Source organism: Petaurus breviceps, unplaced genomic scaffold (assembly GCF_028583685.1).
Source record: "Petaurus breviceps papuanus isolate PSGF00001 unplaced genomic scaffold, PetGlider_PUasm1.0 90825, whole genome shotgun sequence".
Taxonomy (NCBI): Eukaryota; Metazoa; Chordata; class Mammalia; order Diprotodontia; family Petauridae; genus Petaurus; species Petaurus breviceps.
The window spans coordinates 21,661,368-21,676,712 of NW_027187353.1; the positions used below are offsets into that span (position 1 = coordinate 21,661,368).

The 15,345-nt window shown below is 44.9% G+C and overlaps 1 protein-coding gene across 1 annotated transcript in view; it reads right to left on the reverse strand.

Annotated features, from left to right (window-relative positions):
* Nucleotides 1-14,592, reverse strand: part of HK1 (hexokinase 1) — a 92,613-nt gene extending 78,021 nt beyond the window's left edge. Inside the window, exon 1 of the mRNA XM_069071462.1 lies at nucleotides 14,330-14,592. Coding sequence (XP_068927563.1) covers nucleotides 14,330-14,392 — 63 coding nt within the window. The 5' untranslated portion in view covers nucleotides 14,393-14,592. The remainder of the gene's footprint in view (nucleotides 1-14,329) is intronic.
* Nucleotides 14,593-15,345: the final 753 nt, after the last annotated feature.

Below are 15,345 nucleotides of genomic sequence, written 5' to 3' on the forward strand. Positions count from 1 at the left end.
CTGAAGGGCTATCTGGATAAAATGGAAGCCAGGAACTCCAGAATGATGGCCTCTGTGGTCTCCTTCTAAGAACTGATGGCTTTCTCCCTACCTTACAGTGAATAGCAATGGGAGAAGTCAGCAAAAGAAAAATTTAGGCCTGATATGAGGAAAAACTTCCTATCATTTTGAGCAGTCCCCAAGTAGCACCAATGGGCTGACTTGAGAGGTGAGAGGTTCCTTAGAGATCTTCAGGCAGAGGCTGGAAGATCACATATGGGGGTGTTATGGTGGGGATTCCTTCCTATCTGGGCTAGATGGGATTGGCCGATGAGGTCCCTTGCAGTTCGCAGATTCTGCCATTTCACTCTTCTTGTCCTGTACATCTTGCTAGTACCATCAGCCTTTCCTTAGATGATATGTTTGGCCTTCCTCCATGGTTTCTCAGGCCTTTTTATAAAGCCCAGGCTTGGGGTTGAGAAATCCTCTGAATTAATTCAACTTTGAAATCCAAGATCTTGCAGCCCAGGTCACCCTGACCTCTCAGTGGCCTTGACTCCAGGTGGCAACGGCAGCCTCCCACTGTTGGGGTCCTTGCCCAGGGCCTAGGACAAAGCTGTCACATTGAACCAGATAAAAATACAGGCGACTACTGATCGCTTGGGTGAATAGTGATGGAATGTGGTATGGCAGGACAAACAGGAGCCCTGAGACGTGGACGGCACCCAGGGAACCACTGAAGCAACTCACATGCGTACCACAGGCTCCAGTGAGGGAAGGAGGGGATTGTGCAGAGGCGAAAGCTTTACCTTCATCGTAGGATTTATGGTAGCACTGACATGTACAATGTGACCTTGGACAGGTCACTCGGAGCTTTCAGTGTTTTTCCATTGGGAAAAACAAGGGTAACAAACATTCTGCCTGATCTGAGCTATTCGATCGATCCAATACGGTACAGCGGAAAGAGAAATGGATTTGTCGTCAGAGGATGCGGCTCCATTTCCACCTCCGGGCCACTTACTATGTGAGCCTGTAATCTCTGTTTCCTCATCTGTGAAATGAGGAGGGAGTTAGACTGCACAGCCTCAAAGATCCATTTCAGACCTAAATCTATGATCCTATAACCCTACTATATGCTGGACACTGTACTGGGCACTGGAAAGGCAAAGACAAAATTAAAACTCTCCTTGCCTTGAAAGTTTGCATTCTTGTTGAAGAGGCAATGTATACAAACAGAAGTGTGTACTCTCTAACTATGTATGCCTTCAGAAGGAAGGCAGCCCAGAAATGTATTTGGCAAGAGGTCACATGACCTCTCATCCTAGCCCACCTTAGCTCAGCATAACAGCCATGCATCTGAAAGGGACCACAGAGGCCATGCATCTAACCCTGCATTCATTTTACAGATGAGGAAACTGAGAATCAGGAAGGGTAAGCAATTTGCCCAAGATAATAATGACGGTGCTTGTTTCTACTGCACTTTTCATTTTGCAAAGCAGTGGAGGGAGGCAGGAAGAAGCATTTGTTAAGTGCCTGCTGTGAGCCGGCCCTGGGTTAAACACTTTACAAATATATCATTTGGCCCTCATGACATCAGAGAGCATTGGATTTGGAGTCGGAGGATCTCAGTTCATACTCTGTTAACTGGATCTCTGGGTAACCTTGGTCTCTTCAGCTTTCTGGGGCTCAGCTTGAGGGGCATTGACTAGACTTCTGAGGCCCATTCCAGACCCACTGACCTATGATTATGGTCACCATAATAACTGGGTGAGGCAAAGTCCTAGAATGGGGTAAAGAGAGCACTGGATTTCAAGACAGAGGATCTGCCTCTCCATACAGTTCTGTCACTGACTGCCTCATACGATCTTGGGCAACCCACTCCCTCTCTTGGCTACAGTTTCTTTCATGCTGTGCTGTTTAAACAACTACTTTATGGCTGGTTAAAAAATCTAACTATCACTGCCCTTACTCCCTCTCCTCCTCAACAAAAGAAGTTCCCTTGTAATAAGCCGTAGTTCAGCAAAAGAAGCCATCAGATCTGGGCCATCTATAAAATGAGAGGGTGGCACTAGTAAAGGTCTCTTCCAGATTTAAATTCTACAATCCCAAGTATTACTGTCCCCAAACTTAGGTATAAGAAAGATTTTGTTGAGTTGCTCAAGGTAACAGAGCTTGGACTCAAGCCCAGGAGTCCTGACTCCCAAGGTCAATGCTCAAGGTCGCCTTCAGCTCTAACTCTATGAGCCGGTATCCCATACTGATCTGACAACTGACCTAGGTTCCCCAACTTCAAATTTGGCACTCTTTCCATTCCAGTCCACTGAGCCCATCACATTTCCACTGAGGCTTTTCTACACACACACTCCGTCTTCATGGGGTCTCTGTGGGGAGGTCTTACTTCTCAGTCTCTGCACTCCTGTCACCTTCCTCATTCCCTCTCCCAATAGGCACCCATGAATCCAAAATCCCTTCAGGCTTGTGCCAAGCAAGGACATAACCAGTTTGATCTGTGCCCAGTCAAAAGGTCATCAACAAATGTCCTGCCTATAGCCCTCTCTTCATTGGTGCAACAGTCAAGTGGCTTCCTTTCCAACGTCGAGATTTTTTGTTTGTTTGTTTTAGATTAAATATTTTTAAAGCACCTAGTATGTGCCAGGAATTGTGCTAAATACTTTACAAATATCATCTCTTTTGGTCCTCACAACAATCCTGGGAGGGAAGCAGCTGGTACTGTTATCATCCTCATTTGTTGAGGAAGGTGAGGCAAACAGCCATTAAATGTCTTGTCCAGGGTCACACAACTAGATCTGAACTCAAGTCTTCCAGGCCACTGAGTCACCCTCCAGATCAGCTCCCACATCTGGCCATTCTTTCCACGGTGCAATGTTCCTCAGTGGACATGATCAGTCTTTTCCCCAACCCCTCCCACAAAGGACACAATGAATGGCAAATGTGGAAATGGACAAGTAGGTGAATGAATGAAGAGTGAGGAGCACCCTGCTCACTGAGGACCTCAAATAGAGGGTACCCCCAGGAATCTGTGCTTGGCCGAGATGCTGTGGCACAGTGGAAAGAGACCTGGAGTCAGGAAGACTCTGGACACTTGTCAGCTGTGTGACCCTGGAAAATCACATTATCTCCCCCAGTCTCAGTTTCCTCATCTGTCAAGTGGGGATAATAACACCTGTCATGCCTATCCAGAGGCAGCTTGTGTAGTGAAAAGAGCGTTGAACCAGAGTCAGAGAGTCTGAGTTCAAAACTAGCCTCAGTCTCCTCTTACTCCCCAAGGTGACTGACCCTGGACAATTTTTTGCATCCCTGGGCCTGCTTCCTCAACTCTAAAAATTGGACTGGGTGGTTTCCAAGGGCCCTTCCTGTTCTAAGGCAATGATGCAATGATCTTCAAAGTTAGGAGGAACTGAGTTCAGTTCCTGGTTTCTGACTAGTGCTCCTTAATCTCAGTGTCTCTCTTCTGCATAGTTGTGTGGGTATGTATATATTTTTTGTACAAAGTTGTTTCCATGTTGTCTTGCCCCATTCAACTGTGAGCTCCTGGAAGACAGAGACCACTTTTTGCCTTTCTCTGCATGCCTAATGCTTAGCTCACTGCCTAAGCACATAGTAGGCACTTAATTATGTGGGAACACAGTCTGGCGACTTAATCTTTCAGTGCTCCGAGAAACTCTGTAAGTAGACACTGATAAGTATCCTTCCAGTTCCCAAACAGATAAAATCACCTGTCTGGACCCAAAATTAAATAATTTTTTAAAGCCCCATATCATATGGTTGATATGAGATAAAATATATAAGAGCACCTGGCAAATCTTAAAATGCTACATAAATGTCAATCATTTTTGGCCCTGTGCCATTTACTCATTTTATCAGTGACTTGGATAAAGGCAGAGATGGCTGGTTTGTCAAAGCCACAGATGACAGACACAAAGTAGGGAGAGACTGCTAACCCAACAGAATCAAGATATAAAAAGATCCTGGAGGGCTGGAACACTGGGTAAAACTGAGTTGGAAAAAGCCTACCAGGGATAAATGGAAAGTCTTACACTTGGGCTAAAAAAAATCAGCTTCACAAGTACAAGTGGGGGAGGCACACACGGTTGGCCAACACCTCCCAGTGAGTCAATAATGAGGTGTGCAAATGAGGCACACACAGCATCTTGGACTGGGGCTGATCTTACTGAAGATCTTGGCCCTGATCCTGCTACACCCGAAGTACTGGGGGAACCACATTTTGGGAAGATTTAGGATAAGTTAAAAGAGTGTCCTGGAGAAGCCTACCATGATGATGAAAGGCCTAGAGTTCATGTCATCTGAGGACGGTTGCTTGGCCTAGAGAAGGGTAGGGGTAGGGGGAACACACATCATCCATGTCTTTAAGTGTTTTAAGGAAGAAGATTTGTCTCCCCAATCAAATGTGAGTTCCTTAAAGGCAGCAATGATGTTTTTGGCCTTTTTTGTATCCCCAGTGCAATTCATGGTATCACAGTGTCTGGCACATAATAAATGCTTATTTTTTGAAGATCATCGAGTTCCTCATTTCTTAGAGCACAATAGTATTCCGTTACATTCATATACCACAACTTGTTCAGTCATTCGCCATTTGATGGACATGCCCACAATTTCCAGTTCTTTGACACCACAAAGGGAGCCGCTATAAATATTTTAGAACATATATTTAAAAGAAATAGCAAGCTATACACAATAGATTTGCAGTTCTATGTGCAATCATCTGTTTTTAAACTATTCTATGTTATAGAAATGCTTGTTTTTTTCTGTAAATTAAAAATAAATTTTAAGAAAAATTTTAAAAGGAAAAAAAAAACTTGATTGATTTTCCTGTAGCACCTACCTAACAGAGTTGTCAAGGAGTTCAATTGCATAATATCTATAAAATATTCTGCAAACCTTCATGTGCTATACAGGGTATCCCAAAAGATTTAGTGCAGTTGAAAACTAAGGTTCCAAGTTATTAAAGCTTTAAAACTGTACTAAGATTTTTGGGACCCCCTATATAAATAGCAAAAATCAATAAATTTTGATGGATTGACCTGGGGGCCTGCCCTGCCTTCCCCATTTATAACATTATTTCTATGCAAAAAGGCATACAGAGTACCAAAGGCTGGATATACAAACCAACTTCAGGAAAGCCATTCAGTCAAATAATCTGGTCTCTAAGGAGTTCAAAGCATTTTCCATATTATTTTATTCATCCACAAAGGTACTGGGTTTTTTTATTTTAAAACTTCCTCTGATAACAATATGCTAAGCTCATCCCTTTGAGCAAAGAAAGCTATTACTCTTCCTTATTTTGTCAATGGAGCAATTTAGTCAGGGAGTGGTGGAGTGGCTTACCCAAAGTCAGTCAATAAAAAGGGACCATATGATCCTGTGAGAGTCCAAGGTGCTGGCCTGACCTAGCACACAATCCAAACTGATCCAGAGTCAGGAAAAAAGGCCTGGCTTTTGCATGGCAATGAGGAGTATTTCAAATCATAGACTCCAAGAGACCTTAGAGCAAGGAGTCTTGACCTTTTTGGTATTCTGGGCCCCTCTGGCAGTTAAGTGAAGCTGATGGGTCCCTTCTCAGAAGAATGTTATCGAATGCATGAAATAAAATACATAGGAGTACAAAGGAAATCGATTATAGTAAAATAGTTATGAAAATATATATTAAAAGTTTACAGACCTACCCCCCCAATTAAGAACTTTTCCCTTAAAGATGCCTGAGTCCTGCCATTTCCCAAGAACTCTGAGTCTCATCAAGGTTAACTATTCTGAGCCAATGTCACACGGATAGTTCAAGCAGTTCCCTTGGAATGCAGAATGCTTTTTGCCCATTCAAGGGCTTAGGGAAATAACAATGTGGGTGTGTATACTTCCTCCAGGGTTAGGGAGATGGATTCTGTTTTCAAAGGTTACATGGCACGTTTCATCTTTTAGCTCTGCCTCCGGATTTAGTCATCTACTCCTTACCCCTAAGACAGACAGGCCTGGAAACCACAGAATAGGGGCCGGCCTAGGGCAAGAAATACAGAGACAAGGACAAGAGACAGGAAGTCAATAGGTCCTCATCCTTGTTTTAATTCCCGAAAAAGTGTCATGTATGTCTACCAAATAAAACTAAGAGGTTACTTTAAAAGACTTTTTTTTAAAATCCATAAAGCTGGGATTATATAAATATTTCATTAGCAGCAGTCAATGGAGTTCATGTTTCTCATAATAAGCCCTGTCAACTTAATGCAGTCATACTTCCCAACAAGGGCTCTGCTTGATAAGGCGAATTAGGGCCTGGGCTAATTTTATACCAAGCTCCGCGTCGGAACATGAATGAACACACGTAAGGCGAGAGTACAAAGAACTGACTTACAGTCACTTACACACTTAACTTCCTAGGGCTTCAATGACAGAAAATTCTGAGGTTAGACCAGTTGACCATGGTGACTGGGTACCTGCCAACTCTAAATCACAGGACCCTATGAAAAGAGAGGATTCTCAAAATTATTGATGAGTCAGTTTACGGAGTGGGGAACTGGGTGTGCAGATTTCCAAACACAGGTTCTACTACTAGCTGAAAATAAAATAGTCAAAAGGCAGGAAAGTAGTGAAGCTACCAAATTTCTCTCCAATTTCAGAACAGAATTTGAACCAATGAGTTATTGTACTTTCAAGTTTCTTCAGTAAACTTTAACTTACCTCAAAAAAAGAAAAGAAAATGCACAGGTTCTAGGATTTGATTCAACACACATTTACTAAATTATAAATACATAAACTATGAATTAGACACTATGTTAGGCAACAGGACTACATAAAATTTTAAAGCCTTCTCCATGAACTAAATCAATGCAGTTGGAATAAAAAAGAAACCACGGAGTGGGGGGGGGGGAAATCTTTGCATCAAACATCTCTAATAAAAGTCTGAGAAATAAGAAATGACACAAGAGCCATTCCTCAACAAATAAGTGACCAAAAGAAAAAAAAATACTCCCTACCCTTAAGAACTTAGATTCTATCTAAGGGAGGCGGAGGGGGGGTGATTCTGTCAAAAACAAGTATTCTAATAAAGAGAAGAAAGTTCTGCCTATGCATTCAGTGAAGGAAGCTTTTGATGACACACAGTCTGACATTACTAGGAAGTTACCTTGAGAACAGTCACCTCACCTGTTTAGGCTTCCATTTCTTTTAGCCAGGAGACAGAAAGAATAATAAGCTTTCCATTCTGCCCCCTTCAGAGATATTGAGGATGAAGGATATGGTTCTGAAAACATGTTTCTGATTATTTGAACACAAGTAATATCAGAGAAAACCTGATTGAATCAAAAGGGATTTTTTTTTAATGTGGCATTTTAGTCAATACAGATGAACTCCCATTTTATAAAAGTACCAAAAGTATTTTTCCTTTGGTCACCAATCAACCAAAATGTGTCCTAGAGGTAAGAGAAATTACTCTGAATTTGGGTCAGCTATCTCATGGCTGGAGAGAGTTGAAACTGACTTGTCTGGGAGAGTAGAAACTGACAAAGCTGTCTCATGGTTGAAGAGTTGAAACTGACCAATCTGGGAGAGAGTTGAAGATGACATGGCTGTCTCAGGACTAGAAAGAGTTGAAACTTACATCATTATCTCATGGCTGGAGACAGCTGAAACTGACACACTACTAGGCTTCCTGGACTTCTAGGAATCCACTATGTTTATTCTTCTGTAACTAATTCTCATGAACATTCTCCAAGGCTTCTCTCCCTGTCTTTCAAGGAGTCTAGGAGCCTGTGGCTAATTGGTATTTTAGCAGATAAGGATCCCACAGAGTGGGCACCCACTGAGACACTACTATCAGAAATCTGTTTGCCTTTGTCTCCTTTTGTTTGGGGAAGAGACCCAGGTTAGTGCCAAGCATTCAACACCTCTCCTGCTTTCAGTCACATGGGAGAATCACACAGCATATTCTGTTTAGGTATAAGTTTGACTGCTACACTCCCTTCCCCACTTTCTGAGTCTGTATTTGGATTTTCCATCAGACATTTTTCAATTGTCAAACAGATTCATTTTAACCTCATTCAAACTCTGGTTTTGCATCTATAAAATGGAGATAAGACTATCTGTAGTATTAACCTCCCAGGATTCTTGTAAAGTTCAAATTGTAGAAAATGTGTATAAATAATAATAGCTAACATTTATATAGTACTTTAAGGTTTGCAATGCACTTTTCAAGTTATTTTGTTTGATCCTCACAATAACCTCAGGAGAGAAGTACTATAATTATACCCATTTTACACACAAGAAAACTAAAGGATGAGAAGTTAATCGACTTGCCCAGGATCACACAGCTAGGTGTCAGAGACTGAATCCAACCTCAGGGCTTCCGACTTCCAAGTCCAGAACTTCCTACACTGCAAAACTTAAAGCTCTACATAAAGGCAGTGATTATTGAATATGAAAAGCAACATGGTTCACAAAATATACAACGTACTTTGAAATCTTGAAAGAGTTAAATGAATGAGAGTTCACGCGATCAGAGCTGAAAAGAAAGGTAGCCCTAGGTCTGGAGAACTGGGGTACAAATCCTGCCCCTGATTATTTGCCATGTGTGTACTTTACAAGAAGATAACAGGTCTAGTGCTAGAAGGGACCCATCCAGTCTAACTCTTTCATTTTACAGAGGAGGCAAGATTCCAACCAAGGTCCTCTGAATTTTAACTGTACCATACCATAGCTTGATAGATAAGAGAGAAAAAACATGGAATAAAGTAACTCTGGACTAGTGTTCAGTTCTCAGGAAATTGGAGGGGGGTGTTTGTTTTTAAAGGGAAGATAACAAATTCTTGGGACCCAACCATCATGGTCAACTGCAGCAACCTGGGGCACATCACTTCCTCTCTAGACAACCCATCCAACTTGGAGCTGTGACCCTTCATATCTGAGAACTGCTCAGTCCACCCTCCATGAAAATATTTACAATCTCGCCATACTTGTGGAGCAAAGAAGGAGGGCATTTATTATTTATATTTAGCTCTGTGTGGCTTAGGTAACTGAACCCCAGAACAGGGATGTGGATCTTTGGATAAATGTAGATTGCTAAATGTTTTCTAACTAATCTTACCAAGGACATCACTTATTAAAGGTTCTGTCATCAGTCAAGTCACACCATCAAAAGGAAACAAGGATAGTAGCAGGCTCAATGAGAAAAAAATTGGAAAATCAGACAGCCCTGGAGGAAATAAATTCTTTGCTTTCTAGCTGTGGTTGTGTTTGGGGGTTTGTCTATTTGTTCATTTTGGCTTTTAGAGTTAGCAAGGAAGAAAATAGGGTCCTTCAAAGGCCAAGTTCTTATCTTCCTTGATAGACTTTCTCTAAGCAAACACAATAGTACATAAGCTCCTGCTTAAAGAGAGGTTAAGTTTGGTGAATCACAGAAGGGACCTCAAAGGTTATCTAGTCCAAACTCAGCATTTTACAGACAAGGAATCTGAGTCCAGGAGAGGGAAAACTGATTTGTTCCAAGGCGCAAAGTGAATAAATGTCAGAGCAAGGACCTGAACTAAGGGCCATTTCCCCACCACCATGATATTCTGTCCAGTTTATTCTCTCAGGGTCTCCTTCAGGGCAAACAATAACTTAATAAACTTTCATTTTTCTAGGGCTTTAAAGTTTTCAAGCCACTTGCCTCACAATGTCAGGAAGGCAGTGTGACCCAGTGGAAATGAAGGCTTTGTTTGGAGTCAGGATGACCTGGATGACCTTGGACATGTGACTCCAGCTTTTCAGGCCTCAGTTTCCTCAATTATAAAGCCAAGGAGTTGGACTTGGTGACCCCTAAGCTCCCTTTCCAGGATCTAAAGCTAGCTAGGCTGAGCATGATTATCCCCATTTTTCAGAGAAAGAAACTGAGTCTGAGTGATTTGGTTATGGTCACACAAAGCTCTTTCCTCCCAGTGTGAGGCAGGCAGTACAAATATTTTCCCTGAGTTACAGAAGAGCAAACTTTACCTGGGTCACAGAGCTAGTCAGTATACTAGAGATAGTAATTGTACCCAGGTCCCCTGATCCCAGAAAGAAAGAACTAGTGAAAAGGTGACCAGTAATTGCTTTTAAAAAATTCACAAATAGAAGCCCAGTGGATATTAATTAACCCTTCCCTTGCCAACGTGGCTTCACTTTATAGGACCTTATAGGTCATCCAATTTAATTCTCTCTATAAATTAGAAAAGCAGGGCCCAGAAATAACTTGTCCAAGGTCAAACAGGTGGCAGGACTGAGACTTAGGCCCAGGTCCTTCGGATTTCAAATCTGTCCCTTGTTTGATGTAGGTTTAGGTGTGACCCTGGGGGAATCCCTTCACTCCTCTAAGCCTCAGTTATCTGCTCCAAAGGGCTATCAAAATGGGTCATCATAATGCATATCTAAGGCTCTACCTTAAGCACCCTACAACAGTACAAACCAGTGCTACTCAGTGTGAATGGGGGCACAGGCCTGGGACCATCCCCCCACCCTGGCCTTTTTCTGCTGTATCCAAGACCCACTGAAGGATGCCAAGCACCTTCACTGACCCCATCTGGCCAATGGGAGACAATGGGTTCCTATCTCAGAACTTACTATCCACCTGGCCCTAGGCAAGGGGCTTAACCTCTCTCTGCCTCACTTTCCTCATCTGTCAAATGCCAATGATAACAACAATAACTAACATTTACGTAACATTTACTACATGCCAGGGACTATGCTAAGGGCTTTACAATTAATGTCATTTGATCCTTATGACAACCCTAGGAGGTAGATGCTATTAATATCCCTATTTTACAGATGAGGAAATTGAGATAAAAAGACTTGCCCAAGGTCAAACAGCTAGTAAGTGTCTGTAGCAGGATTTGAACTCAGGTCTTCCTGACTCCTTTGATAATTCCTTAAGAAAAAAATCAAACGAGCTAAGGCACTACAGTCAGTCTTCATTAGTATTATTATCAGAGACCACCTCCATTTCCTTCAAAGGAGGTAAGTGCATCCTAGCCAAAGTGTAGAAGACACACATTCCCCTTCCCCATGTCAACATAGACCCCTCTTAATTTATCTGTAAAATGGGGGTGGGGGAGGGGGTCCTAGGTAGTTTCTAAGGTCCCTTCCTAAGAGTACCCAGCACATAGTAGGCACTTAATATAAGTCTATTGACTTTTTTTTTTTTAAATAAGCCTCCTCTGTAAGCCCCACCAGGAAATTGTAAGGAGGTGAGAGTGAGACCAGACTATGTGTAGTGCTGGGAGCCCCTGAGAGGAAGATGTATTTACTAAGTAATAATATGAGCTCACATGTACATAGTACTTTTAAGGTTTGCAAAATGCTTTACACACATTGTCTCACTTAGGACAATGGAGCAAGGTCATCAGGAGAGCCAACAGTCAAGGGGCCCGGCCTAGGTAGGAAGCTGACAGTGCAGTGTCTGTGTAGCTCACAGGCCTCGGAAGGTTTCTTCTTGGGCCACACCCAGTTTAAGCTTTTAAAAATCGTTCTTTCTCCCTCTTCCTCTATTTCTCTTTCTCCTCTCTCACCTTCTTTCTTTCTCTCTCTTTTTCTTTCTTCCTCTCTCTCTCCTTCTTTCTCTCTTTCTCTCTCTCTGTCTCTCTCTCTCTCTCTCTCTCTCTCTGTCTCTCTCTCTGTCTCTCTCTCTCTCTGTCTCTCTCTCTCTCTCTGTCTCTCTCTCTCTCTTTCTTCCCCCCCTCCCCCAAACTACTTGCCCAAAAGGAAGGCTTAACCTCTGGGAAATGATTCACAGAATTCTCCAGCCTGAAAGAGGACTTAAGAATACCTGGTTTAGTGGCAGGACCCCACCTAAAGCATCCCACAGAGATGAGGACTCATCATGCTTTGAAAATCCCTCTCCCCCTACCCCATGTCATTCAGAACCCTGTGACAGGACAGAAACCTGGGACACATGACTCCCACTCAGGAAGAGAGGGGGCAGACACCATATATGTGAGTTTAAAGAATGAAACATGCCCAAGGGGGAAGCCATCATTCCCTGCAGCCCCCTCCTCAGAGGGATGTAGAAACTGAGGCCTAGAGAGGGGAAATTATTTCCTCTGAGCCTCAATGTTAGGAGGAGATGAGCCTTTGGTTTTGTGGTTCTATCAGTCTCCCCCTGCTTATGCCACCCCCAGGATCTGAGATACTATATATGGCCATTGTAGACTCTATAAGATACTATATAAGACTACAATCCTACCTTGGAGCCAAGTGACTGTGGTTCTCTTCCTTTGAGGATCAAGTCAACTGAAATATTTTGTAAATGCTTTGCAAGCCTTAAAAAAGCCTGATATCATGCGTTCTTAACCCTTTCATGTCATGAACCTATCTGGCAGTGTGCTGAAGCCTATGGGCCCTTTCTCAAAATAATGTTTTTAAATAATTGAAGGAAATGCTAAATGAAAAATCAAAATGAATTTTTCCCCATTTAAGCTCATGGACCCTCTGAAATCTATCCAAGGATGCTTGCACTGTTAAAATTAGCCTGATTCTCAGTTTCCCCATCTTGAAAATGGAAATTAACTTCCCAAAGATGGGAAAGCACAATATGGAACCAGGTCCTCCACACACAGTAAATGTGTTTTGTCTAGCTAGCACTTGGCTGCCCATAAAGGGTGCTTGGTGATCCTCAGACCTTGTCTTTTTTAAAGCAAGGATATCAAAGGAGCAGTTTACCCAAGCTTCTCAACCACTAATCACTGGGCTTGGGACACCCGGGGAAACATGATGACCTGCTCCAAAGGGCTGAATATCTCTCAGTGATGGTGAAGAGAGTGTCAAAGAAAGAAGAATTAAACCTTCCTCATTCTGCTGCTGCAAATTCCATCCAAGGCAATAGGTCACCATTTCAGCCTTCTTTTCATTCAGTTATCTGAAGTACCCTTCAAAAGGCTGCTTTGGCCCTCCCTTCTCATTCCACAGGTCCGATCCTTCCTGTAGAAACGCCAGAGCTATGTCTGAGTACTCAGCCCTGGTGCTGCCACTCTAGCTGTGTGACCTTGGCCATGGGATGCCATCTCTCTGGGTGGGCTGGCCCCAATGCCCTCTAAGATTTGCTTTACACTTCTGTATCTTTTACACAGATTCTCTAATCAGAGCCCCATGGAAAAAAAGGGGCAACACACAAGAACAATGGCCACCGAAAAAAATACCAGGTCCTCAGAGGACCTCCCCTCTGTGGGGCCACCTAAAGCCAGAACTCCTCCATCAAAAGGGGATATCCAGGGTTGGAGCCCAGAGCCCGGCTTTGATCTATGGGCTGCTTTGGGCACACATTTTGTTTCAACAAGACATTGCAAATGTTAGTCTGGTACCAGCGGTTCATACTGCATGGTGCTGGAGAGGCCCAGCACCCTCACTTACACTCCAGGTTTGTGTGGGGATCCTTAATACAAGTAGTCACAGTCATACATATGGTGAACCCCACCACTGAGGCTCCCAAAGCATCCAAAAACATCCCATATACACTGTATGTCTATGTATGTCTATGGAGATGCAGAAATACAGGGGAATATTGGCCCCAAACACATATAACACGAACCATCCAGACTGAAATGACCAAGGGATCTTATTTTATTCCCATGATTTGGGGAAAATCACAACTCCCTCTCTCTGTAGTTGGAAAATCCAGTCAGATCAGAAGCTGGGAAAGAAGAGACAAGTGAGCCAATGGTATTCTCCTTACCCTGCCCCCAACCCCAAATTACGGGATGCTGGGGAATGCCTGTAGCTGTCTCCCCCCTCCATCTTAATTAACAAGCTATCCCAGCTAACAGTAGCTGAGGAGAAAAAAATAGTGGGCCCCAGTTGCCCCCAACTAAGAAACTATTAGACTGGTTTTTGCTTCCTCCGCCCTCGGCCTGGTGCTCTCGCCCTCCGAAGGCTTTTCCGAATCCGAGCCTCCACACACCCCCACCCCCCACGCTGGGTACAAAGGCAGTGGCCCAGAGGGGGCTAATTCAGAGGACGGCAACAGAGGCCTTAGGAACGGGAAATCTTGCTTCTACAGTACGGGGCTGCTTGGGGGTAAAGGGGACATCTCCATCGTGTTTTCAAGGTCACTGCAGTAAACCAATGGGTCTCACTGGCTGTCTGGCCATGCACAGACCACCCCGTGCTCAGGTTAGAACCTGGGGGCGGGGGAGGGCTCCCCGGGAAAACGGAGGTGGGGGAGGGAGATCCGGGATTCCATGCGGCAGCAGCAGCTTTCCGAGGAAATGCGCGCAGCTCCAGCTGCAGACACTGACCTCCCAGGAGGATGGAGCAGGGAAGGAGAGGGAGAGAAGGTTCGCGGGGAGGCAGGGCTGCGCACCCCTGGACCGGCACCCACCTTCTTGATCCGGTCATCCTTTAATTCGGTAAAGTAATAGGCTAGCAGCTGCGCGGCGATCATGGTGCCGGCGAAGGCGAGCCCAGCCCTGGGGCTCCTGGCTGCGCTGCTCTCCGCTGAGATTCCCGAGCCGGCCTGGGGTCCTCCCTCCGCGTCGGTGCCCGGGCCGGGGACGCCGCTCCTTCCTCCTCCCTCGCAGGCGGAGAAGACGCGGTCGCTTCTCCCCCCTCTTTCCTCCTCCTCCTCCTCCTCCTCCAGGGGAGGGTGACAGCGCTAAGCCGGCCCACCTCCTGCTCTCCCATTGGCTGCCGGGGCCCGGCTCTGCAGCAGAGGGGTGGCCGGGCGGGGCCCGCGGGCCGGGTCTAGGGCGGCATCCCGGTCTGGCTGCTAGAAGGGCCGAGCGAGCGCGGGACTCAGGGCGGGGCGGGGTGGAGCCGGGGGCCGGGCGGACAGCCCCCCCCCCCCCCAATTCCAGCATCCCGGCATGGGCACGTCTCCCACGTACGGCAAGGGAGGCCTGCATGAGTGGGCTTGGGGGGTGGGGGAGGAGAGGGGGTGATGGGGGAGCCCCGCCCGCCTTCCTGCCCCAAGCCCAAAGTGCTGGGGCCCTGGGTGAAGGGATGATTGGAGATGACGATTGGACAAAAGGGGGCAGTTCGGCTCCCAGCCTTCCTCCTCCCTCCTCTGGGGGCAGAACCCCCAGAGGTTTTGCCTCTGGGTAATGACGGGGTTTCCTCCCTGACGTTCCTTGAGCCCCGTTCTCGCGTTATATGACCAGTACTGACATTCCATGATGCCCTGTTGTAACGTTCCTGCAAGAACATTCTGTGATGCCCTGATGCAACGTTCTATAGCCTGGGATCCCTTAGTGCATCATCATTCCATGTTCCGATACTATCAGCCCCTTTCCCGCACTCGCATTCTATGTTTTGTGTCCTGCGTTCTATGTACAACACTCCGAGGCCAATTCTAAGTCTTTGGGTCTCAGGCCTCGCTGCCCTCCTTTGTAAAATGTT